Source organism: Lissotriton vulgaris, chromosome 9 (assembly GCF_964263255.1).
Source record: "Lissotriton vulgaris chromosome 9, aLisVul1.2, whole genome shotgun sequence".
Lineage (NCBI taxonomy): Eukaryota > Metazoa > Chordata > Amphibia > Caudata > Salamandridae > Lissotriton > Lissotriton vulgaris.
The window spans coordinates 1,040,379,438-1,040,406,276 of NC_141697.1; the positions used below are offsets into that span (position 1 = coordinate 1,040,379,438).

The 26,839-nt window shown below is 46.0% G+C and overlaps 1 protein-coding gene across 2 annotated transcripts in view; it reads right to left on the bottom strand.

Annotated features, from left to right (window-relative positions):
* Positions 1 to 26,839, bottom strand: part of ATG7 (autophagy related 7) — a 1,270,091-nt gene that overhangs the window by 655,654 nt on the left and 587,598 nt on the right. For both annotated transcript variants that reach the window (XM_086938958.1, XM_086938957.1), the window contains exon 19: positions 12,206 to 12,286. In XM_086938958.1, the coding sequence (XP_086795084.1) occupies positions 12,206 to 12,286 (81 nt within the window). The remainder of the gene's footprint in view (positions 1 to 12,205; positions 12,287 to 26,839) is intronic.

Here is a 26,839-nt window from a genome sequence, read left to right on the forward strand (position 1 = left end):
GACAAGGGCCTGAAGATACAAGGGGGCTACTCCAGTCTTGATCTTGTGCATAAAGCTTAAAGCCTTGAACTTTACCCGATTATCAAAACGGAGCCAATGGAGCTCCCTATGGCGTTCAGTAATATGGTCTCGTTTCCGGCAACCACAGAGAAGCTGTGAAGCAGCATTTTGGACCAATTGAAGACGACGTATGACCGCCTTGGTGGACCCCAGATAGAGCATGTTGCCGTAGTCCAGCCTAGAGGTCACCAAGGCATTCACCATGGATCTCTGGGTGTTAGAGGGTAATATCCAAAAGATTTTTCTCAGCCACCGTAAGATGGTAAAGCAGGTGGCTGCTACTTTGTTGGCCTGATCTTTCATGGATAAACCCCTATCAATGATCACCCCAAGATTTCGCACTCGTTCTGACGGGGTAGGTAAAGACCCCATGGTGGATGGCCAATGCATCGGGCTCCAAAGGTCAGGTTTATTTCCGAGAAACCGGACCTCGGTCTTTCCGCCATTTAATTTTAACAGGTTACGATTCATCCAGCAGGATATTTCGTTGAGACCTGTTTGCAGAAGGGAAGAGGAGGTAGAATCAGCTTGGGATAAAGAAAATACAATTTGGGAGTCATCTGCATAAGTGTATACGTTCAAACCGGAGCGTTGTGCAATGTGGGCCAGTGGAGTAATATAAAGATTAAAAAGAAGGGGGCTAAGAATAGAACCCTGGGGCACACCGTGTGGGGAAAAGTAAGTATTAGAAGTAGACGTATGAGAAAAGATTTGGAAGGTGCGGTCCATCAGGAAGGATGTAAGCCAGTCCAGGGCTTTTCCGCCGATGCCAATGGAAGCCAGGTGACTGAGAAGGATGCTGTGCGAAACAGTGTCAAAGGCTGCACTGAGGTCAAGTAATATCAGTGCAGCTGTTTCACCTCGGCCCAATAGCAGGCGAAGATTTTCTGTAACGCCGAGGAGAGTGGTTTCTGTAGAGAAACCCGGACGGAAACCGGACTGGGAAAGATGTAAAAGATAGTTTGTTGCCACAAATTGTGACAAATGCAAATGGATATGCCTTTCAAGGATTTTAGAGAATGCCGGTAATAACGAAATGGGGTGGAAATTAGAGGCAACATTTGGATCCGCAGTGGGTTTTTTCAATAACGGGGTAACCATTGTGTGCTTCCAGCAACTAGGGACAATAGCCGAGCTGAGTGAATGGTTAAGTAGAGTGCAGATCGTGGAGAGTTGGGGGACAACCAAGGAGCGTAATATAGGAACGGGCAGGGGGTCAATCGGAGAGCCTGACATGATCTTGCTTAGGATCTCCTGGAGGGTTGAAGGGCAGAGATCTGGCCAGGACATAAGTGAAGCCGAGGGCAACTCCGAGAAGTCAACGCCCTTCCCCGTAGTGAGGGGTAAGTTCGTCAAGGCATTACTATCACCTCGGGCAGAAATGTCCTGGTAAATGTTCTCAATTTTAGAGATAAAATACTGGGCGAGTTCATAGCATTTACTGCTGGATAGAGGGGGAAGAGCAGCAGTGGTCTGTGAACCAGCAAGGTCTCTAACCACGCTAAACAATACTTTCGATTTTTTTGTTGCTTCAGTGATTATTCTATTTACATGAGTAGCCCTTGTATGGGCACAAGCCTTATGATAGTGCTTCAGCTCCATTTTGTAGATAAGGCCGGCTGAGATGGAATAGTCCCTTTTCCAGACACGTTCCAATTTTTTACATCGGGATTTGTGAATGCGAAGTGTCTCATTATACCAAGGGGCAGGTGCCTTGTGAATAGTAATTTTCTTATGGACAGGAGGAAGGCAAATGTTAATGGCTTCCAAGAGCCAAGAGTGCGCGAAGCCGGCCAAAGCTTCCATGTCACCCAGACCTAATAGGTTAATTGGCGGGAGTTCAGCCAAGGCTTTGTTAAAGGCGACAGTGTCAAGCTTTTTCCAATCTCTCTTCCGAATATTCACAGAAGGGTTGAGGTTAAGCAATACTTCTTTACTCACAACAATGAACTTAATAAGATGGAGGTCAGACCAAAGAACCAGCAACGCCGGAAGGCAATCTGTAGCGATTTCCTGGCGCTGTAAGAAACATCGTCACTGTTATGCAGTAAAAAATGCTATATTGGGGAACAAATGTATAAAACTACATGTCCCAGCATCCCTAGGCTTGACACTGGCGAAGAATGAAGGCGGTGCACACTTAAGGGCTGCCCAGAGAACAGGAGAGTGCTTGTCAATTTTCCCTCGAGGTATTAGAATGGCGGATGGTGCTTCCCGCCGGAGTTCAGCTTGAAGAAAAGAAGAAAAGCAGCATTCCAGCGTGTAAATTCATCGAACTTTGTTTACTGGAGAACTTCAAAAGTCCTGTGTATTGCCAGGTATTCATGGAAGAAAGGAAGCTATAAGAGGATAACAATCCTGTGTGCATAGTTAATTAAACTGAAATAGGTCCCGAGTAGCCGTTGTACTTTAAACACAAAAGACGCGTTTAAAAGGGCATGCGAGATATTAGTGAAAGTGTTTGTTTCCGAGGTGCGCCTGAAGCTAAGACGCCTTCGGTTCTAACGCTTTTCTTAGTGGCAAATCTATTCAGAATCGAAAGTCTAATTTCCCCATGGCTGGCCTTTTTTGTTTATCTTTAGTAGACTGTGCCTGACAAAGACGAAGTTTGTGTACAAATGAAAAAGGCTTCAGCAACGCCGAGATTTGTTTAGTGTGCACAACCTTCCCTTTTTCCCTGGGGCCCGAATTCACGCAGAGGTATTTATCTAGCCTCTGTTGGGGGTCGTGTTTCAGGGGACTAGGGGGCTTACATCGCTCATCGTCTCCGCTTGGCTTTTGGAATAAGGTTAGTGGCTATTTTATTATTCTTGAGCTACAGCCAATCCTGATAAATCTAGGTGAGAAATGTTGGAAAATATAGGGTCTAAAAGATGTCCACCCTTAGGGTGGGACCCTTATTATGTAGGATGAGATTCATAGAAGCGAGGTCAGCAATAAGATTGCAGGCCACGCTATCCTTGGGGTCTTCTAATTGAACATTCAAATCACCGACAACTAGAAAGTTACTGGACAATGTAAGAACTGATGCTATGTATTCTGAGAGTTGAACCTGCCAGGAATTCACAGAGCCCGAGGGACGATACACTAGCAATCTGGTGAGAGTGGTTTTAGGGTTGAGGGCAAGCTTAAAATGCACTGCCTCGCAGCTGCCTAAAATGACCGGGTCAAATTGACATTGGTACTTGTTATTAAATATAATTGCCACCCCACCCCCTACTTTCTTAGGACGGTCTCTCCTAACAATGGCATACTCAACAGGCAGGGCTTCGGCAATGTCTGGGCCGGAACTGTCATGAAGCCATGTTTCGGTGATGAAAAGTGCGTCTGGGGCGTCATCAGGTAAAAGATCAAAAATCTTGCATTTGTGCTTGGGCAGAGACCGACAATTCAGGTTAAAAAACGTGTAGCCCGCTGCGCCCGCCCGTTGCGCGGATGGGAAATTACACACATTTATACAGGAAGAGGGTGGGAGGGTCGGAAAGACTAGACTGCGACCCTGCACCTCCCTAGAAGATAGCGGCTCACCCCCGGATCAGCCCGCGGCAGCGCCTAATCGGCTGCGCGGTATGATGTCAACGCAATAAAGTGGCTGTGTGCAAAGTGAGCAGAAGCAGCAAACAGAATAAAATGGTTAAAAGACAATTTTGAGACAATGCTCGGACCATCTGACCTTCAGAAAAAGGTTGAAAACCTTCCTCTTTCAGGTTTAGCATGGCTTGAATTCTCTTACTAGGATCTTTTCTTTTGGATAGGCTGCTCTCCCTCCATTTGCTACTGGTGTTTCTCTTGGGCGCAGAGATACTCCTTCGGGAGTGGATTCAAGTGCGATATAAACCCACAAATATATAAAATAAATAAATAAAAGCTAGAGTGTTGATATTAAGGTAAGGAGGCAGAGAGGATAAGGCTATCTATAGGGTTTAGTAGTAGGTGCTGCTGATACCACTGAGGCTCCAGGTACATGGCTCGTTACTCGGTAGGGGGAACAATCTTGATAGGAGGAGCACCCATAGCTTGACCCAATGCAACAGGCACATAGCTCTAAATCACACAGGCCTTTCTTAATCTGTCCAGTTGTATGGACAACCAGTTGCTGGTGTCACATTCTCTGAGGGCACCACTTCCCTTACTAAAGAGTCTCAGGAGTCACATTTCTAACCCCTTGGCACAGCGACTTAGCCAATGTGCCGATACAAATTAGAAACCTAGCTGGGCTACAATATAGACACAAATTTACAAACTCACTGAGCAATACTGCACAGGAAGTATTTCCTGGTAATGATCAGTCCCACAAGACGAGTTCAGGGACACAGTGGAACTCTTAACCTGCTTTTGTTAATAAATATTACCTGAAAAATGACTATAAGATATAGGACATGTGCTTTAAAACGTTTATTGTAAGATCGTCACCTAGTGCATACAATGTGAATGGTATTGACAAAGAATGTGAAAAGTAATGCATCGATACACGTTTAGCTATTTCTTATCACAGCTTGTTCGAGGCAGGAACATAAACAGCGAATGGCTGATGGCCACTTCTTGATGCCATCGCTTCCATCTGAAGTTGATGCTGTAAAACTGGGAAAGCCTCTGTCTTGATAGCTCTGGTGCAAAGTCCCTTTAAAAATCTGTTCCAACACCTGGGTTTTATAGTATCTTAATATCGATCTTATTTTATGTTTTGTAAGCAATAATGGGATTGCCAGACACCAAAGCAGCAATAAGACATAACATTCAGGGCAGCAAACGAGTCAATTCAATTATAATCAAAACCTTCACAACACTTTCTATGAAAGAAATAGTAGAGTCAGAATACATGAAGGAATAGAAATAGTAGAGTCACAACATCGGTCCATTTAAAAACAAGCCGGTGAAACAAGATGCTGGAGGGAAAGTCCAGCTTAAATAACCTGGTCCTGGGAGTTGGATCAGGACACAATGCCAATCAGACCCAGAAGATCGTTGAACTTTACAGATCCAGACAATAAAGCAAGGATAAAGTTTCTCTACTGAGAGGGGTTTCTGAGAAAAAAACATCCCTTGCCTTTTTCCCCAGAGTGCATTCAACTGGACAGTGCCTACATGCAGATAGCCAGGAATTCTTGCACGGAAGGAAGAAACAGGAGAATTTAATGAATGTTCTTAAATAGCTGATAACTCCCTACAGCTGAAATTGTTCTAAGGCAGGACTGAACTGTTTTTTAACTAAAGGTTGCATGGCCCTCCAGAATCTAAAGCTACCGAAAAAAAACCCTGGAAGCTATCATTAAGCTCAATAACGTAAACGCCACATTTACGACTGCGCCTCATCACAATTAGCAGCTGCCAAAAGCAAATTTTTCCAAATCACTAACCTAAAACCGTTTATTCCTTTATACACTCAAAGTAACGGATGTATGACGTTACAACGCATGCTTTTACCACACATGCCTTTACAACGCGCTTTTTACAACACATGCCTTTACAACGCATAGGGCTTTGGGGCGCTGGATAGTGAATAGTTTAATTTACTATTCCAACTCTAGTCCCCATGGATAGTAGGGAAGGTGCTGGATAGTAAATTAAACCTATTCCCTATCCTAGAGCGCCCCCCAGCGCAATGCGTTGTAAAGGTTTGCGTTATAAAAGTTGCGTCGCAAAGGCACTGCGTGGTAAAAGTTGCGTTGTAAAGGATGTTTACCCAAAGTAACAGTTCTTAGTTGTGATAGCTACTATCAATATTAGAAGTGAGTATTGTAAACACGCCTAAGTGGGTTTTCTTGGATGCATGTGATGTATTTAACTAGTCCAGAATTATCATGTCTTTGGCCTCAAATGAATATTCGAAATCTGATGCTACCACAGCCTGAGAACCTGATCTTTTTGCTTATCTAACCCTTTCTTTGGAAGACTGAACCTATGTCGGCTAGAAAAACATCATTTTAAACATCACACAAAGAGAGAAGAGATTTGTGGTACATATGCAAACTTCGAAACTACATCCCTCCTCACCTACAGAACTTCAACTGTCTTTCAATCCTCATATTCTATTAAGACAAGCGCCTCAAGATCCCTTCAGCTACATTACGATCTGAGTGCAGAGATTTAGGAGTACTGGTATTAGTAATGTTGGTACAATCAAAGGTAGAAGCAGTGATACTTGTGTACACATTGGTTATCTCAATAATCTGTCACTCATATGGTCCATTTGTGTTCCCTGTCAATATATTTCCAAAGGAAGAATTTGCTCTAATGTTATCTCTCCTATGGACACTAATACTAATACGGATAGCATTCACAATGTGAATGTAATTTTGCAATCGTTAAAACATTGTATACGAGGAGAACATTACACAGCTTATACATAAAAGAAAAAGAGCTTCAATCTTTCAAAAAAGACCTACATAATTTAGAACCAACTGACATATCAACTAGTCTCAAGGAGGTTATGCAGAGAAAAATGCTAACTATGACACAAACAACATCACAGATAGGAAACAGGGGATTTGCACTCTTCATCGTAAACAAATGATTTGGGATAGTGGTTAAAGAGGAGGCAAATGTCTAGCGAATAATTTAATAATCAATGTCGAGCATCAAGATCACTCCATGATGTTACCAACATCCTTTGAGACAATGATGACTATTTACAAGTTTGATTTTAAACATTCTCCTAATATAACACAACCATACCCCTGAGAGATATACAGCCATCAAGGTTATCAGATGAGGAACGCATTAGTGCACTAAGGTGGGTCTAAATGCTCAGAGGACTAACGCAATCACTCCAGGAATCTGTGTTTGACCAAAATGGTCATAAGCTTGAAATCTGGTGGGGACAACTTACCTTTCACCCTTCCGAGTTCAATAAAATGTGCCCAGATGCCCTAAGGTGTGAACCTGTGCTTTGAAAATACATATGTTGGACTGTTAAGCAATGAATTAAAGGAGATGAAAAAGAAAAAAGTTGTGATCAACTTTTTCAGTTGGAGAAAAGCACTAGTTTTGATGGTTTCTCTAACAAATTGCAGAGTTACCAAAGAAACATTACCAAGCGTACAATACTTTTATTACCTAATTCACTAGAATCAAATGGGACCAAGCTATTTCAAGAGCAATCAAAAGTAAGTTGCCTGGTCAGAGAAGCTGAAAAGCATAATGTTCTAAGAGCACGTGAAAAAAATCTTTCTACACTAATTAGAATTGGTGAAGGGCTCAAACAGCACTGGTGTAAGCTAAAATTAGGAAGTCAAATAGGTTCAATCAGTTGTATCTTAAGTTCATTACACATCAAATGCCCCTTTTCCTTTGTTTCTAGCATGCAGTGTGACATTGATATTTGGTGCAAACGTGTTTCAACAATGGCAATCCTTCTTGTCTCATTGCAAAGACGCAAAGAAAAAGTTACTTACCTTTGGTAACGATATATCTGTAAGAGACATATATTAGTTATAGATGTTTTACCTTTGAATTACCCCAGGAGTCAGACTGGATCCTGAGAACTTTTTCTCAGCAGTACCCCTGCATGTGGGTAAGTGGCATCAGTCGACTCCGTGCTCGTCATCGCCGTGCAGATGTTACGGTATATACTTAGATGCCGCCCCTGCGTGCTGACGTAAGTTCTTTTACACAACATTCCACCCCAGAAACGCAGACCCATGCAAGACACTGACCACTGGTACACAAAACTAGGGCCCTGAAAGGGAGTCCCTTACTCTCGAAGTCTGTGCACAGAATGGGAAGGATAGGTGGTGCGGTAAGGAATCTATAACTAATATATGTCTCTTACAGATATCGTTACCGAAGGTAAGTACCTTGTTCATCTGAAAGAGACTATTAGTTATAGATTCCTTACCTTAGAATAGATACCACAGCAATACCAACCGTGGAGGTGGGTCTGCGAACTAAGTTAACACCAGAAAGTCCTGGAGAACCAGACGGCCAAAGAAGTCATCACTCTGGACCGGACTATCCAGGCAATAATGTTAAGTGAACGTGTGCTGTGATGCCCACCTAGCTGCCTGGTAGATGTCACTGCGGGGGACTCTACTTCCCAAAGCAGTAGTGGCTGCCGTCGCCCTGGTGGAATAGGTGCGCAGCCGTACAGAAAGATCCTTTTTCACTCAGGAATAAAAAATTTTTAATGCTAAGGATGATCCATCGACAGATGGTCCTTTTTTGCACGGCCCGACCTTTCTTGGCGCCCACATAGCCAACAAAGAGTTGATCGACCACCCGGAATTGTTTTATACAATCCAGATAAAATGATAACGCACGTTTTGGATCCAGACAGTGGAGCCTCTCCTTGGAATTATGCAGGCGGAAAGAAGGTGGGCAAAGCGATGGTCTGTTCTATATGGAAAGAGGTAACTACTTTGGTTAGAAAAACAGGCCTAGTTAGGATAACCTTGTCCGGATGGACAGCAAGGAAAAAAAGGCTTGGAAAATAGAGCCTGAAGCTCACTCACCCTGCGAGCAGAGGTGACGGCAACCAGAAAGACAGTTTTAAGAGTCTGGAGTCTGAGAGGACAATTATGTACTGGCTCGAAAGGAGCACACATAAGGTAAGTCAAGACCAGGTTCAAGTCTCACTGAGGCATTACAAAAGGAATAGGAGGAAAAAGGTGAGTAATGCCCTTAAGAAACCTATTTACAATAGGGGACTTGAAAAGAGAAGCCTGAGCAGGAAGGCGAAGAAAGGACGAAATGGCCGAAAGATAGCCTTTAAGGGTGCCCAGGGCAGAACCTTGCTGGGCCAAAAAAAGGATGAAGAGGAGAACCTCAGAAAGAGGGGGCAAAAAGGGGATCCACACCATGTGCTGCACACCATGCCAAAAATTTGCACCATCTGCAGTTGTATACTGTTTTGGTAGAGGGACGCCTGGCTGCCAAGATAACATTTCAGACTTCGCGAGGAAGGTCAAAGGCTGACAACTGTCTCTGTTCAATCTCCATGCAAGGAAGTGGAGGCTGGACAGGTTTGAGTGGAGGACTGTCCCCTGCTGCTGAGAAAGATGATACTCCCTAAGAGGCAGTCTGATCGGAGGATCGGTGGCCATGTTCAAGAGCTCGGGATGCCATGCTCTTTGTGCCCAGTCTGGAGCCACAAGAATGACTTGGGCCCAGTTGCGTCTGATCTTCTTCAGCACTTTGGGTAGAAGTGGTATAGGCGGTAAGGCTTATAGAAGACTGCAACTCCACTTGCGACAGAAAGCGTCACAGAGTGAGTGCCACCTTGGAAACTTCAATGCACAGAACTGCTGGCATTGCGCGTTCTCTTCGGTGGCGAACAGATCTAACCAAGGCTGTCCCCACTGCTGAAAGATACCTTGCACCACCTCCGAGTGAAGACGCCATTTGTAATCCATCATGCACCGGCAGCTGAGTTTGATCGCCCTAGCGTTCAGGGAACCTGCCAGCTGTTGAACCACCAGGGATATGCCCTGATGTTCTAGCCACTTCCAGCAACAAACGGCCTCTTGGCATAGGGTCTATGACCCCACCCGCCCTGTTTGTTGCAGTACCACATTGTGGAGGTGTTGTCCCTGAACACCTGCACTACTCTTCCTGTGAAAGAAGGAAGGAATTACTTCGGTGCAAGACAAATCGCCTGGAGCTCCAGAAGGTTGATGTGAAGCCCAGACTCCGCTGGAGACCAGAGACCTCTGATTTCCGCCTCTCCCATGTGGCCACCCCATCTCAGAAGTGACGTATCTGTCACCACTGTGAACTCTTTTTGGGGAAGGGAGAGGGAGATGCCAGTGACCCAATCCTGGTTCGTGAGCCACCACTGCAACTGATGTGTAGTCCCCTCCGAGATTTGAACGACATTGGAAACAATGCCCTAATGCTGTGCACACTGGAACTTCAGGTCCCACTACAGAACCCACATATGCCACCTGGCATGATCCACCAGCAGGATGTAGGAGGCCATGAGGCCCAGCAGCCTCAGGGTCATTCTCACCAAAATCCAAGATAGAGGCTAGAACATTGGTATCATATCCCGAATATCCCGGTCTCGCTGCTCGGGAGGTTAGGCCCGAACTGCGCCATGTCCAGAACCACTCCAATGAAAAGGAGCTTCTGAGAGGGGATCAAGTGCGACTTCGGCACGTTGACTGCGAACCCCAGCAAATGCAGGAGGTCCGCCGCAGTCTGGAGGTGGGAAACAACAGCCTGGGGAGAGCACACCTTCAGCAACCAGTTGTCGAGATAGGGGAAGACTGGAACCCCTGATCTGTGTAGATGAGCTTCGACCACCGCCATCACTTTCATGAACGCTCCCTCCTCCATGGCCACGCTGGGGAGAGAAGGCAAACCAAGGTCTGGGGAGGTATCCAGTCCACTGGCCTCACCCAACTCCTCTCTCCAGTCTGATTTTTCTAGCTGGTCTGCCAGAGGGTCAACAGACCTCTCCCAGTCCTCCTCACCCTTCCCTGTCTGCCATTCAGGTTGAAAAGGAACGCCAGGGTAGAACAGTGGCACAAAAGTACCGGCCGGCGCCAGTACCAGTGTCAGTCGACGCGGTCTGCCTCCGTGTCCAAGTCGAGGGGGCGGCCGGGGTAGATGCCAGCTAGGGACAAAACCAGCATCGGATGTGGTGGAGGCTTCGTCAGAGGAATCTGTACCGGGGGAGGTGTTGTGAGGTCGACCATCACCAATCTGGATCCAGGCCTGGATCCCTGGAGGCCCTGCGGTGCAGAGGCAGGAGCCGCCAGCATCGAAGGCCTAGAGCCCCAGCCGTGACTGTGAAGGCCAAAGGCGCACCCCTTGAGTCGGACTGCCCAAAGATGGAGTGGAAGGCTTCGTAAAATGCACAAAGCTGGGCAGGCGACGCTCCGGCTTCCAGGAAGGGAGGGAGGCTCGGAACCGTCCCAGCAGGCTCTGCGGGCGAAGCTGAAGGACGACGACCTTCAGTGTCCCACCTCACATCGGCAGACGGACGGGGAGAAGGTGAAGAGCGACGGTGCTTCTTCCCCTTCCTCTTGTGCTTCGACTTACCCGATGACGAAGACTTCGAGGAGGACTGATGGTGATGACTCTGCAACCGGTCCCGGGAACTCCATCTCGACAGGGACCTCAAGCGGCGCGGAGCTGACTGCCGGGCCTCCAGAAACATTCGGGACCGGTCCCGCAAAGACTGTCGGAGCACAATCTCAAGTCATGCTCCAGGCACCAGAGGCACACGAGGCGCTGGTCCATGACCGACACCAACTTGTGACAGGAGTGACGAAGCTTGAAGCCGGTCCAAGGACGGGACATCCCTATGTGCGCCAGGAATTAAACGACTCAAAAAACACGGCGACAAAAGTCGAAAAAGAGCTAGTCAAAAAATGACTACGGGTACCGCTCTCTCCGGATCTGCGCTGGCTGGCGCGGAAAAAAAGAACTGACGTCAGCGTGCAGGGGCAACATCTAAGTAGATACTGCGACGTCACCACGGCGATCACGAAACAGAAAATGAAAGCTTAGTTGACCGGCGTGCAGGGTTACCGCTGAGGAAAAGTTCTCCAGATCCAGTCTGACGCCTGGGGGGTAATTTTAAGGTAAGGAATCTATAACCAATAGTCTCTTACAGATATGCCTCATTTTTTGCTTTTTTACTATTTGTTCTTTCTAATTTACTCTTGAGTTTTTAATTCATTCCTCTCTAAAGCTTAATTTGATGACCTTCATAATTAACCAATGGTTTTGTTATTCTTAATTTCGGAAAAGGGATAGAAAATCAAGTTTCATTAAAAAGTTATGTAATTGTATATCTTAGAATGAACTTACACAAATATGGTGATAGTGAGTATCTGATCTTGGTAATTGCTGTCTGTGGCAAGTATATAAAGTAGGTAATTTCAACCTCTCTCGTTTGGACTATTTCAAATTGATGACACTTATTTTGAAGTAACAAAATTTACATACGATGGGTTTAGGCCAAATCACTATATCCACCTCTTGGGAATAATATATTCAAAGCCCAAAACCTCAAAGACAATGGCCAACTAAACATCCCACATGAAAGTAGGCCAGCTGACCGTGCAATCTCATTCATCTAACATAAGCCTCAGTATTTTCATTTTTAAAATTAGTTTGCACTTTTAACCTTTCTGGGGTCAGAAACATTATCAATTTTAATTAATAAATAAATAACGTCAACTGAAAAAAAACTCACTTTAGAAGAACAGGCAGTGCACTTGTCAAATGCCAGACTCACTGGGAGGACATTATCAAACCTTGCTAGAAAACCTCGAATCTGCCAAAACACAAACAGAAAATAGCATGATGGCATAAAATGTTAATAGTACATATTTTTTAAAGAGACAAGTTATGCATTTTGAGCATAAAATAAAAATAAGATTTAACAAATGAAAAATAGTATGTACAGAGTCGATACAGTAACAGTTCAACTTTAACGTGTGTTGTTCTGATCTTACCTTTAACAGAAAATGATATTTATACTGCAACATATTTTAAAGCATCTCATTGTGGGTTTTGACAGCCTAATATCCAAATATAATATTCACAGTGGTAATTAAACTGATTGGTCAAGCAGCACCATGCTGTATATATCTTTTGTGAGACAATGGCCAACAGGTCAGGATGGGTGGTCCAGAAGTAAGGATGAACAATTCATTATGACCATGTGACAAGTGTAACATAAATCTACACTACACAGAGCGCTGTGACACAACATTAACTTTAGAGCATGACTCTAGTGTAAACCCAAACCCACAGGAAGGAGTAGATAGGGCTATAAATATCAGTATCGCACACCACAAATAATATAAAGTAACTGACAGAATATATTGGTAGCGCCATGGACCAGTAGCCACTATCTTGAGAGCAATGGTCCTATCTCGCGAACAGTGAAGGAATAAGACGCTGAGGCTTGGTTAATGCTAGAAGATATACTGGCCCCAAATGGCAGTAGCAACTCTGTAGTTAAGGCTGACCCCACACCCTTGATTCTTCTACCCTTAATAACTTTGGCACACTTTTGAAAATCTGTGCCAAAACTGGAGAAGCCAATGTATAGAATGATATATAAAGGCATGTCGAATTTGGTGCAAAGCAGTCAAATGTTCTGAACTTAAAAGGGGGCGGCAGAGGGTTCACAAATGTTTTTTCACGTGTGATCAAAAATGACACTTCCCTTACTGACGTTTACTTTGCACGTAACTCCATAATTGCTAAACAGATCGGCACCACATTTTATGGCACAGTGGTGTTTTTGCTATTAGGTGAAAGTCTACTGGGCTCATCAAAGTATGTCAATGTTTCAAACATTTGACCATGCATGAGCATGCATGTCCACATGCACAGTATTACGGGTCAGTGTTTAAGTCTGTTAACACCATGCTATGTTATCAGTGTTTACCATGTAAACATATCAACTCTGAAATATCCTGCGCTTGTTGGAACATGCAGGGAGCATAAGATCAGAATAACCAAGAGTGAGAAAATGCCCATTTTTGTGTAGTGCCCCCTCCCTTTTTTCTTTGCTGAATTTAGTAGTTGTATTTTAGACTCTGCACATAGGTACACTGCTGTCCAGTGCCCAGTGTATGTTCTCCGACCCCTGAAACATATAGAAATTGAGGAATCTCTGACTGACTTATTTAGCTCTCTTTTAATGCTGTAGTAATATGGTGCATAAACGACACCCCTGGCATCGAAAGTTTAATGCCACCTGTGGACTGCAGTTCTTATTGTGCCATCCGCTAGTGTGACATTGTAACCTGACAGTAGCAGCTTGAACACTGCAGCACAGACTTGTCAAAATCACCCTTCTGAAAGGTACAAAAACCTGATAAACAAGTTACTTACCTTCCGAAATGCCCTTTCTGATAGAGACTCTATCTAACTGCAGGTTCCTCATCTTTTAAATATTCCCCAGGAGTCAGACTAGATCCAGAAACTTTTGAGCAGTAGCTCTGCACACCAGTAGGTGGTGCCGTTCCCCTCCTGAAATGATGTGTGAAGTCAATAGAGGTGCTGCTCCCATGCACTGATGTCAGCTACTTCCAAGGCTGTCAACATCCCCAGATGCAGAGCCCGAACGGCAAATGGGCTTTGACCAGTGAGCAGATTCTTAGACTCTAGATCTTATTAATAAACAGAGTCCAATTCACAGAAAGAGGAACAAGCACTGGCATAGCCAATAGGTCTTGCCTTTGGGGCCTTATGAGTGTGTAGCCATGCAACAGTTCATGTTGTTGCACCAAGGTTATTGTGCTGCATAACTGAATAGTTATAAGGTCCCAAAAGCGAGATATATTGGCTATGCCAATGCTTGTTTTTGTTACTGTTATTACATAAAAATAACTTTGGATATCATTGGCCTGCCTTTGTATTTCTACAACAGCTTTTTTGCAGAAGGCATATGCTTTTCAGTTGTTAATTTTTGACCGTTTCAGGATTGTCAGGCCAGCACTTATTATTTAAATCACTATGTTTTGGAAGGCCTGCAACACTCCTCCCTGTCCCTTTGTCATGCCACAGTGGGCCCTTAGCTTGGTCTTCACATATTTGATGTGCTCTTCATTTGAGCCACTTCACAACTGTCCGTTATGGCTTCTTCCTCTTAAGACAGTGTTCCACATCACCATAACACCAGAATCGTGAGTGAGTGAGCTTCAGGTTCTCTGTGTCAATCCACCATAATCCACCTTCCAAGCAGACAAATTGGTTATCCGTATGCTAGCATCTTTCTTGACGAAAATTGTGACACCATTGCATGTCGGGAAAACCATCACACTGACAGTGTTTTATGCTCTGTTTCATCCCACTAAGGTGGAGCAGAGGCTTCATCACTGAGACCACAAAAGAGCACTGAGCTTTTTCATTGATTGCACCAGAGAACACTGGATGGACAATCAGCTCTTTGTGGGGTTCACTGGAGCAAAAAAGGCGATGCCACGAAGAAAAGAACCATATTATGCATCAGGGTCTGCTATTCATTGTCTAGAAATCCACTGGGGCTAAAGCTGCAACCATTGTGTTGGCATGCTGATTTACTGTTCTGGACAGCTACGTGAGCATTATTCATACGCTCATGAAATACTACATATCATAAAAGATAGACGCAATAAAAAATCATGCTACATAATGCACACACGATAACAATACCGTCCACAAGTTCAAAAGACAGAATTCATTATATAGATTTACGTTTGTTAAAATACAAGTACATAAAACTAGGTTTCAGGTGCATCAAAACTGATATAACAGGGAACGTGGTCAACTGTCCGGAAAAGATGGCCGCACACTAACGCGACTCCGGCTCCAAACTCCTAGTGCCCCCGAAAATCCATCATAAAATCCATGCGGGGTGGCAATGCTGGGCCGCAATAGGGAAGGCGGACGTCGATGGCCGCAATCGCTGAGGAAGCGCGAACTGAATAGCTGTTCAGATCTCGCAGAGACTCATGGCTTGTCCGGTCTGATGAGCCGCGGACTCGCGTGACCGTGCTGCTGGTGAGAGCGGCCAGATGCAGGGGCGACAACAGCAGGGATTGGATTGCGGCTGCCGAGAAAATGCCTGATCCCCACTGACCTGCGGTTGCTGCTAGGATCTCGAGGCCGGAATCTGCCCGGTGGCGCTGCTGTGTCAGCCCAGGAAATAATGAGAGGTGTCACGCAGGATGGCAAAAGGAACCACTGACGCCTCCTGGAGATGACAATACGGGAGGCACTGGTGGCGGCTCTGACTTATGGCGTGACCTGGTACTGACTCCATGTGGCCGCGCAGTGCATAGCTGAAGGTGGCCGACAAGAGAGTTTCCCTAACTAACGGTGAGTGATGGTCACCATGCCCTAACGTTAGCCATAAAGATACTCATCACTGGCTACTCGTGGCGACCCTGGGTTGGACCTGAAGGGACTGCTGCAGAGGTGAAGACTCGGGGTGTGGGAAAGAGGTGGGAGTGGTAAACCGACGGGCCAATGGGATGCTGTCCTGGGCAGGCGGCGGTGATGCCCCTGGGCCGCTCCCCTCAGATAGCGGCGTAGTCCTGCACCACCACTACACTTTTGGCCCTGTCGGGGAGCAAAGGAGGCCGTGGCTCACACCAACCCATGCTTGACAAGTTTTCCTGGCACAAGAATCAAGAGGGAGCAAATGCTCAATCTTATGCGGTGCATGAAGCGCAGAGGTCGCAGGAGGAACAGAGCACACCCACACTACAAAACATACTAAAAGCAGTAAAAGCAGTAAACGCTGTGCGTACATCACATGAGTCCCGTATAGACACAGTGCCCATGGAAGTCTCCCTCATCCGTGCTTATCTTAGGAAAATAGATGGCCGAGTAACAGAGGTGGAGGACTTAACTAAGGGCCCGGCCGCCAACACTAAGGCCCTCGAACAAGAGGTTTGTGTGCTGCAAAACCACCAGCAAGGCCCTGGCAGACCAACTGGATGACTATGAAGACAGGGCCAGAAGGAACAATTTCAGAATTTTGGGGGTGTCTGATTTATTTGTGGAGAAGCTAATCACACAGTATTTACACCCTAAGAATCTCTCCCAGTATTTTTCCATTGAAAGGGCACATCGAGTAAAGGGGGAAAGACCTAGACCGGGGCAGCCGCCAAGGCCAATACTAGCACGTGTCTTTAACTTTCGAGATCAAGATATGATTTTACAAACTGCACGCTGTGCCCCTTCTCTCCAATTCAAAAATAACACTGTCAAATTTTTCCCAGATTTTACTATGAAAGTGCTGAGGCAGTGACTGAGCTTTCTAGAAGTCAAAAAAGCCCTCAGAGACAAAGCACTGAAATATGCAATGTTGTTTCCAGCAAAACTCAGGGTGGAGGCCGAGGGCATCCTGGGAGTAGCTGGATGGATGGCGACGAGTAGGAGGCCCGAACAATTCAGACAGGCGCAGGAGACAAATGGGGAGAGACCAGAAACGTACAGCGTCTAGTCAGGAAGCAGAGGATCTCACCGACAAAGACCAATGGCTGGGTAGATAGTCTTCCCCACCCTGAATTGTAGCACTTGGATGGCCCTTCGTTGTGCAGTTCCATACTTTCTACAGTCACACAGATTGACTGGATGGCCTGGTGGATCGAGACCGGGCTCAACCGAAGTTGCAGGACTATGCCTGGGGAGGTGAGACTGGGCAATAGGCGCTCCAGCGAAAATGCCTGAGTATACACACAATGAAACCCTCCACACAGACACCAGGCGATATGGTTATCATTGACAATGGGGCTGGGAGAGCGGAACAAAGGGTCCACGTCTCCCCCGAACCAGGGAAGGAAGGGCGACGGGCACTTTGCAATGTTGGGGTAGCGGGTAGTTTGAAGTCCGTCTTGCAGGGAGGCAGGGTGTTTGCAAGTTACTGAGATTTTTCTTCGTTTTTGTTATATGCTCAATGCAGATACCAGTTTGCAGTTCACGTTTTTATATGCATGTGATCTTTCCCATTGGGATCAACGACAATACAGTTCATAAGTCTGTAGGGACACCTCCTTCCTCCTTAGTTCCGGCTTATAACAATCCAGCTCGGAACATTGACATTCCGGCTCTCTCTAGGGCTCTCTTAGTGACCTGTCCGGCGTCCACTTTTAATCTTGAGGGAGCGGTTGATAGCTTTTCCTCCTGGATTAGCCAAGGAGTTGGCAAAGTGTTAAAACCTTCCTCCTCCAGGGGACAGAGACCAATTCCATCTAAACCATGGTATTCAGGCACTCTTAGAGTCCTTAAATTGGGATGCAAAACATTGGAACAATGCTGGCGTTGGGATTATTGTCCATTGGCCAAAAACGCTCTCCGCAAAGCTCACAGAGAATACTATGCAGCTATTAGAGAGGCAAAAAACGGTTTCTTTGCAGGACGGATAGCGAAAGATAACAATAGCAAGGAGATTTTCTCCATTGTGAGAAGCTTTTTGGCACCTGTTGCAGAACAAACGGTCCTTCCTTTTCATCTCAATGGTGTGAGGAGCTGTCTCTTTTCTTTGTTGAGAAAGTACAGAACATTCAAGACAGTTTCGGGCCGGGTGTTCTGGCACCCAGGGTTTCTTCCTTCCTACCCCTTTCAGCATCTACTCCATCAGTTCCTCCTTTTATCAACTTTGTGCCCATAGCCGGACCAGATGTCCTGGCCATTCTCAAATCCTTGAAATCAGGGTCTCCGACTGACCCGTGTCCTGCTAGAGTGTTGGCTGGAGTCGCAGAGTTGGTATATCCAGGGGTCAATAAGATTATCAACTTATCCTTACAGACTGCTGATGTACCTTTGAGCTGGAAACAGGCTAAGCTTTGACCTCATCTCAAAAAACCTTCTCTAGACCCGTCCAAACTTGTCAGTTATCGCCCTATATCCATTCTACCGGCACTGACATAGGTCTGCGAGAAGGTGGTTTTTCGACAACTGGAAGCCTATGTGGAGACTTCTGGCCTTCTCCATCCGGCACAGTTAGGTTTTAGGGCAACTTATTGTACAGAGACTGTGCTAGTGGAGATGGCTGAGGCCATCAGGGAGTGCCTGGACGCGGGCGGCAGAGCGGCCTTGATTTTACTTGACCTCTCTGCCGCCTTCGACACAGTGCCTCACCAACTACTCCTTGCTCGCCTATAAAATATGGGCATTGCTGGCTTTGCCTGGGACTGGATCAAATCTTTCTTAGAAGATCGCTCCCAGCAGGTTTGGATGCCTCCTTTTTCATCGACTGCCAAGAAAATGCTCACTGGAGTACCCCAGGGCTCCACTTTGAGCCCTTTGCTCTTTAATATCTGATTTCTCTGGCTGAGGAAATGATTGCAAAAATAATTGCATACGCAAATCACACCCGGCTCCTATTTACTTGGAAGGACTCCAACCTGTACACAGAAATTGCCTGGAATTGTCTCTCTGCTGTGTGTAGGTGGTTGGCTCACACCCGACTGAAATGCAACGAGGACAAGTCCGAGGTCCTTCTATATGGTCAGTTCCCGCCCGCATTTAGAGAGTCTTTATGGCGTTCAGCTCTCTCCCTCCTAACTCTGAGGGCGCTCCAGAGCAAAAAACTTGGGGGTCTGGTTCGAAGAGGATCCGTGGTTTGAGGTGCAAATTAGGAAACTCACTGGTGTCTGTTTTGGCACCCTTAAGTCACTTAGAATGTTCTTCCCTTTGCTACAAAGGTCGGCCAAGGAAATGGTCGTGCGGGCTCTTATTCTCTCTCGCATCGATTATGTCAATGCTCTTCTCTCTTTATTATACAGTTAATAAAAACCGTAATGTACAAACATAACAATGCATGATAGAATAACATTTTTTTTTAAATGTATAAAATCATGATCAGATTCTTGTTGCTAAGCATTATGCAGTGCGGTTAAAATAATATTAACAAACTTCCCAGCTCTTGCTAGGGCCTGGGCTGAATTGTTGCTAAAGCACAAAGTCGATGCTTCCCTACAGTGTCTCAATGATTGTTCCCGAAAGACAGGGATCAGTAGGCGACGTCGATCGGTAGCAAAAAATGGACAGCAGCAAAGCAGGTGGAGCCAGGACTCATGTATATAATTACAAAACCTGCAAATGGGCTGCTCATTCCACCAAGCCCACTGTGGGTTAAAGTCAAAGATTGGTAGGGCTAGCAGCCTCATGTATAATATTTTGTTGTGAGTCTGGGGGTTGAGGGAGTAGTTAAAGTATAGTTGGGGTTTCCCCTTGAAATATGATTCATTCAAAGCAGTGAAAAGTTCGTTTTTAGATAGCCCGGCAACGTCTGTCTGAAATGAAACTGAGATTTGTTTAGTTATTGTTTTTTTCCACATTGACAGGGGGATAGATGGGTTAGTGAGAGAGATTAGTTCAATCTTTAGTGTGGAGATGGCGAGGTGCAACGGTTTATGCCAAAGGGAGTGTTCGTCCTTAAACGCCGCTTGTAGTTGCTCTTTCAGAGATTGTCCTGGTGCTCGTAAGGTGTGTATGTAGAATTTTATTAGGTCTCCCGGGCAGTAGAGGTTTGCACATGTGAGGCCCAGCTGGAGTATCATCCTCGTCCTCCTCCCGTGCTGCGGAACGGAGAAGATTTTCTTATAAGCTTTTATTTGTAAGTTTACCAGAAATACGTCCATTTTCCCGGGAAAGGCCAAGTGGCCGTAAGTCGGGAAACATCACTTACAACGCATTCATTACAACGCACTACCATTACAACGCAACCATTACAATGCAAACCATTACAACGCATTGCGCTGGGGGGCGCTCTAGGATAGGGAATATATTTAATTTACTATCCAACACCTTCCCTACTATCCACGGGGACTGGAGTTGGAATAGTAAATTAAATAATTCACTATCCAGCGCTTAAAAGCACTATGCGTTGTAATGGTATGCGATGTAAAAACCGCGTTGTAACAGCAGGCGTTGTAATAGCCTGCGTTGTAACGTCACCAATCCCCGTAAGTCACTGCAGGTAGTAGTTTGGCCCGTAGCACCCTTAGGATTGGTTCAGCTGAAGGGCTGTGCAAATGACGATTCAAGCGCCTCAGGCTGTGAATGATCCCCATACCCTTAGGCCTTAAGTGTCTAAGGTGTGCTACTGGGTTTGCCCTAGCGTTGAACCAAACTCCTAAGTAGTTGTAGCTGGTGCAGGCCGCTATTTGTGATCCACCTGCTCTCCAAATAAGATTTTTATTTTTGTAGCTCCCAAAGATCAACATTTTGGTTTTGGATTCGTTCATCACAAGATGGTTCTTTGTGTTATATTTGTTGAGAGCAGTGAACGATCTTTGCAATCCGATTTTTGTGTGATCCATGATGATGATGTCGTCGGCATATTGAATTGTCTGTAGACCCAGCCCACCCAGTTGTGGGACAGCCTGGGCTGCACCTGCCAGTTCCTTTGGTAAATCAGCGGTGTAGAGGTTGAATAGTAGCGGGGCAAGTACACAGCCTTGTTTTAGGCCGTTTTCAGAAGCAATTTTTTTGGATAATGTTTGTGCGCTAGTTTTAATCCTAACCCAGGTTTTGTGGTGCAAGGATATCAAGGCTGAGAGAAGAGGAGGTGGTATTCCCCAGGAATGTAATTTGTTCCACAGCGTCCCTCGATTGACTCTGTCTAAGGCAGCGCTGTAGTCCACGAAGCAGCAGAATAAAGGTAGCTGGTTAGCCAGGGTCAATGCTCTTTATGTGGGAATTCCTGGATACCTGCAAAATAAACTTCAGACCATACAGAATGCCGTGGCTAGACTGCTGTTTAACATCTCAGGCAGATCTAGCGTAAAACAGCACTTACTTGAGCGGCATTGGCTGCCCGTGGCCCAGAGAGTGCAATTTAAGGTCCTTACTTTGGCACACAGAGCTCTGCACGATCTCGGACCACTGTACATTCGGAAGCGTTTTGCTTTCTATGACCCCAATAGACCGCTGCGTTCAGCCACCCTTCAACGGATGGTGATCCCACGTTTCAGCAAAACGCGGCTGGGAGGCCAGTCTCTGTCCGTCAAAGCAGCTATTACATGGAATTCCTTACCCTTGGAACTTCGCCACATTCAGGACCTTAGACTTTTTAAAAAGCAACTGAAAACTTTCCTTTTCAAGCAGTCATGCTAAAGCTCTCATTCCACTGGGTCACAGTTATTTTGCGCGCCAGGACACTCGTGAGCATTTGTGCATGGTATAAATCTGTTATAACATAACAAACACAGCAACCACTACAAACACAGTCATGTCAGAACCACCAGGTGGGACTGTCTCTGACAATATCGCCCCAAAGTCTCTGATCCAAACAGCATCAGCGTTGGTTGACACTCCTGTCATGGAAAGAGCCGAAACAGCCTTCAATCTGCTCTCTTGGAATGTGGTACTTCAATACATTAAGAGGCAGGCAATAGACCTCGTCCTGTTGCAGAATACCCATTTAGTTGGAAACACATGCAAGGCACTTGACAGATGGGGATACAAATTAGTAGTACACTCTGGTTTTACCACTGAGTCCAGAGGGGTGGGGGTACTGATGCTTAAAAGCTTTCCATTCATTGTGACATGCTCATGTACTGAGGAATATGGCTGCTTTGCAGCCCAGTCTGGCACCTGGGAGGGCAGATGCATAAATATCAAGTGGTCATACATAACTCCAGCTCTGCATAACGTGGCCTTGCCAGCGATGATGTTAGACCTGCCAGAGGGTCAGTTAGTGATTTGCGGGGACCTCAACATGACACTGAACAATCAGCTAGATAGATACCCATGGCTGAATTTCTGACACCTCTGGGCTTAGCGGAAGTAAGGCGTGAGGCACACCCGCAAACACGACAATACATTTTCTATTCAGCAGTTCACAACAGCAGATCTCGAATCGACAAAATCCTGACACTGGCTGACAAGATGCATTTTTTTAAGGAGATTAGGCACTAAGCTAGGGTCATTTTGGATCACACCCCCATACTGGCCCAATATGTGGTTGGTACCTCCCCCACTCGTAGAACAATCTCGATCAATCCCTGGTGCCTTAAAATTCCACATATCAAAACAAACATTTTGGTAGCCACAGATCACTATTTCTCCGAAAATGTGGTCATGGTCCAGTTGACTCGAGTTATCTGGGAGGCCTACAAAGCAGTGAAAATGGTCAGGCTCTGTCCCTTACTGTGGGATACAAGAAGGAAAAGTGCAAACAAATAGAAGAATTAGAGTGTGACATTCTAATAAGAGAGCAAGCAGCCATGCATACCCAGGACAGGGCAGTTGATCATCTATTGGAGCTCAAGCGACAGGAACACAGAGAATTAACAACAGAGGCATCCAGAGAAAAACACCTGGTGAAACTTCATAGAATATATACAAACTGGAAGATCGCACGAGTAAATTACTCGCATGGTTGGACAGGCGGGATAGGGCTGACCGTTGGGTTACAGCGATATGTAGAAGAAATGAGGTATGGGAGAGGGATCCGCGGGACATAGCTGAGGGCTTTGAAGACCATTTTACGCACCTATATTCCCAGTGGCATCAGCCACAGTAGATGTCGAGGGAACTGCTGGCCGACATACGGCTCCCAACACTAACCTCGGAAGACCGACTAGCACTTGACGCAGACCTCATGACTGAGGAAATAAAGGCGGCCATACTCAGCATACAAGCTCGGAAGGCCATGGGGCCAAACGGCCTCCCAATAAAACTCATCGAAATGATGGCCACTAAAGTGGCACCTCACCTGCTCAATATGCATCTTGAACGTAAACAAGTGGGAATATTGCTTAGAGACCAATGCGTGGCCTCCATAGCAATGATATATAAGAAAGGAAGGCCGGTTGAGGATGTCGCCTCATACCGCCCCGTATTCTTACTAAATGTAGAAGTTAAAATTCTGCCCAAATATTAGGGGCGCACCTTCTCCCAGTTGTGGCGGGGCTTGTACATCCGGATCAGTCCGGCTTCATGCCAGGCCGATATACCGCACTGAATCTATGGTCACTGAATGGGGTGCTTGCTAGGAAGGATACGATCCAAGAAGATGCCGCCATACTGTCTTTAGATGCCTGCATGGCCTTTAATACCGTAGAATGGCCTTATATGTTTGCGGTCTTGGAACATATGGGGCTGGGGAAAACCTATATTGAGTGGATCCAACTTCTATATGCAGAACCACTCGCACAGGTGGTGGTGAATGGACACACGTTAAAGACCTTTCCTTTGCACCATGGGACCAGACAGGGCCGTCCCTTGCCCCCAATAATATTTGCATTGATTCTTAAGCCCCTAGCAAGCTGGATATGAGGGGATCCCCTGATACGTGGGCTAAAGTGGACGAATGGGTGGGAAGATAGAATCTCACTTTACGCCAACAACATTTTGCTGTAGGTGGCATCCCGTTGATCCTCAATTAACTGAGTCCTTCAGATATGTTCCAATTTTGGGAGGTACTCAGGTCCAAATCGGTGATATATCTGCTCCACAAGCCCGCCCAATCCTACCGACAGAATGTTTTTCGCTATCTAGGCATATTCGCGATGGCTGATCCAGAACTTTTCTATGAACAAAATCTGCGCGCCCCTCCGAATTCGTCTACAAGGCGTTGTCTGGCACTGGCGTGCAATACTGATATCCCTGTTGGGGCTAGCGGCATTATACAAGTAGAGGGCTCGACCCATTACCTATATAACCTACAAAATACGCCATATAGAGTGCCTGAAATATATTTTAAAGCAATAGAGGGTGAAGATATAACATTACTCTGGGACGGGAAACCTCCCTGCACTGCAGCCCTTAAGCCTGTATGGGGGTATGACGGGGGGATTGCATTACCAGATGTGCAGGTCTACTACTTGGCTGCCCACCTGTGGATCATTAATAAATGGATATACAGTGTGCTGCAGAATCCAGCATGCCCCATGGATAAATGGCTGATGGGTAATGGGGGATTCAGAGAGGCATTGTATACGAAGCCGAATAAGCAGCGGCTCACTAGCCCAACAGCCCTTACAGCTGCTCTATGGCACACCGTTATGAGAATATTGGGCTGGTATAACAAAGTCACATTGAGTACACCCCTGTGGCATGCAGAGATGTTGTGTCGTGTATCAAGAGGGAGAGAGAGGACCAGATAGCTAGCCCGTATCCCCGTATTATGTATAATTTAATCAAAAAGAGGCTAGTTGAGGTGGAGGGGAAAGGGGGTGTTTAAACTGTATTCTAGTTTAAAGGTATACGTGACTCAGTTTTGTTTTGTCAGACGGTTATGGCACCTGGTAGGTGTGCTCATGAAGCCCTCACCCACCAACCTGGTTGGTGGCATGCTTCATCATCGGGCCCACTCAGTGACACCTAACGTGTCCCGGGTGTGCTACGACGCCTGGAGACAGCGGAGCAGGTATATCACTGTGTGTGCGGTGAAGAATGTTTTGAATGTGAGTTTAAAACGGCTTGGCGGGGGTCCCAGTACCCGAAGGTAGGATAGACTTTAATACCTGGGCCTCCGTCAGCGGTTAAAAATAAGGCAGGTGGACGTTAGAGGCGAGTTACGACCTCCCACGTCCTTGGTAAGTGCGGGCTATAAGCGGCTAAGGTGTAATGGTATTGGTGGTACCATTATTGTGAGAATCGCACTAGAACATCGTAGGTGGGGTGGTCAAAACAGCGGTATTCAGAGTAGTGGTGAAAAAAGGTGAAAAGGTGAGAGAGCGTAAGTGGTTTTCTTACGCTAGTTTTTAGGATTTGTTCTTCAAGGTTATTGAAGAGGCAAAATAGTTGATCCTATATGGGAGAAAAAGGGGTATGTCCACTGAGATTTAGGAGACCTGTAGGGAGAAAAATGACAACGCTTACCTATGGTAGGGGTGGTTGTTCGATCATACTAGGATTACTGGTCAGAGCTTGCTGTGGACCTGTAGTGCCTTCTTCGCAGAACCGGTGAGTAGTGGCCGGTTTCTTCTGGGTTTTATACTGTGGTTGGTTGATTGAAGGCGTGTACCTGTGTAATGATAGAGGTGGTAGATAGACTCGGACTGCCGAGTCATGATGCTACTCAGGTGAGTCAAGAGGGCTATGCGCATGCTCAGAGTATGCTCGCCAGGCTCGGCAGTAGCAACGCATGCGCAGGTGGTGGTGGAGTAATGCATGCGCGTAACGACAGGCATGCGTTGGTCTGTCAGGCTAGGTTACTGAATAGGTACACTAAGCGGTCATTAATTGTGTAGTAAGTACACACTAGGAGTTCTATGGGAGCAAGGATTCAAGGTTTTACATGGGGTGCCATGTCCCATCACTCAGAACTAATAGATTATTACTCAAGGGTTTGTAATGACAGGCTGATGAGGATGCTTCGTGGTTATACAGTGGACAGGGCATTCCATGGAATGGCATCATTCAAGCCGTCATTAGCAGTGGAAAGGCGATATATCCATCGCTGTTCCTTGTTGAGAAGTTTTTTGTCGTTGTTGATGGGGCTTTCAGGGATCTGTTCAATGACTGTCCAGTTGAAGTCATTGGGAGTGTGGCAGTGAGTAATGAAATGGTTGGTCAGTCTGCTGATGTTTTTCTTGCACCGTATCGTGCTTCGGTGTTCAGTAATTCTGGTTCTGACTTTTCGTGTTGTAATTCCCACATACCACAGGCCAAACGTGCATGTGAGCATGTATATCACGTTGCGTGAATTGCAATTGGTGTGGTTCCGTTGGGTCCAGGTTTTATGTGGTTCCAGATTGAGAGTTTTGGTATGGGTAGTGAGATGGCACACACTGCAGTCGTTGCACGGGTAGTGTCCTGTGACTTTCGGCAGGCCCCAAGCATTCAGGATCGTATTGTCTTGAGGTCTGGGTGGTGGTCTTGGTCGGGTGCTTACCAGTTGGTCTTTTAGATTCCTGTTCCTTTTGTATGCAAACCTGGGAGCATCTCAGTTTCTCTGCCCGGAATTGATTATTCTCCAGTGTTTTTTGATGATCTTAGCTACCTCGTTGGATGCTGTATTATAGGTGGTGACGCAAGTTATAAGTTGTTCCTCGTCCTCCTTTTGGATGGTTTCAAGGAGTGCGTCACGGTTTTGGTTTCTTGCTCTCTTGCTTGTCTTCCGAATGATGGCCTTGGGGTAACCACGGTTTTCCAATTTGGTTGCTAGATCTGCCGATTGGGATTTATAATCACTGATGTTGGTACAGTTTCTCCGAATGCGGAGAAACTGTCCGAATGGCAAGTTTTCTCTGAGTGGTCGGGGGTGAAAACTTGTGTAGAGGAGCAATGAGTTCCTTGCAGTCGGTTTGTAATAGGTAGTGGTAATGAGGGTTTCATCTTTGGCAGTGATCGCCAGGTCTAGGAAGGGTAGTTGTTGGTAAGACAGGTTACTCGCGGAACACATTGAGAGTAAGATAATATCACT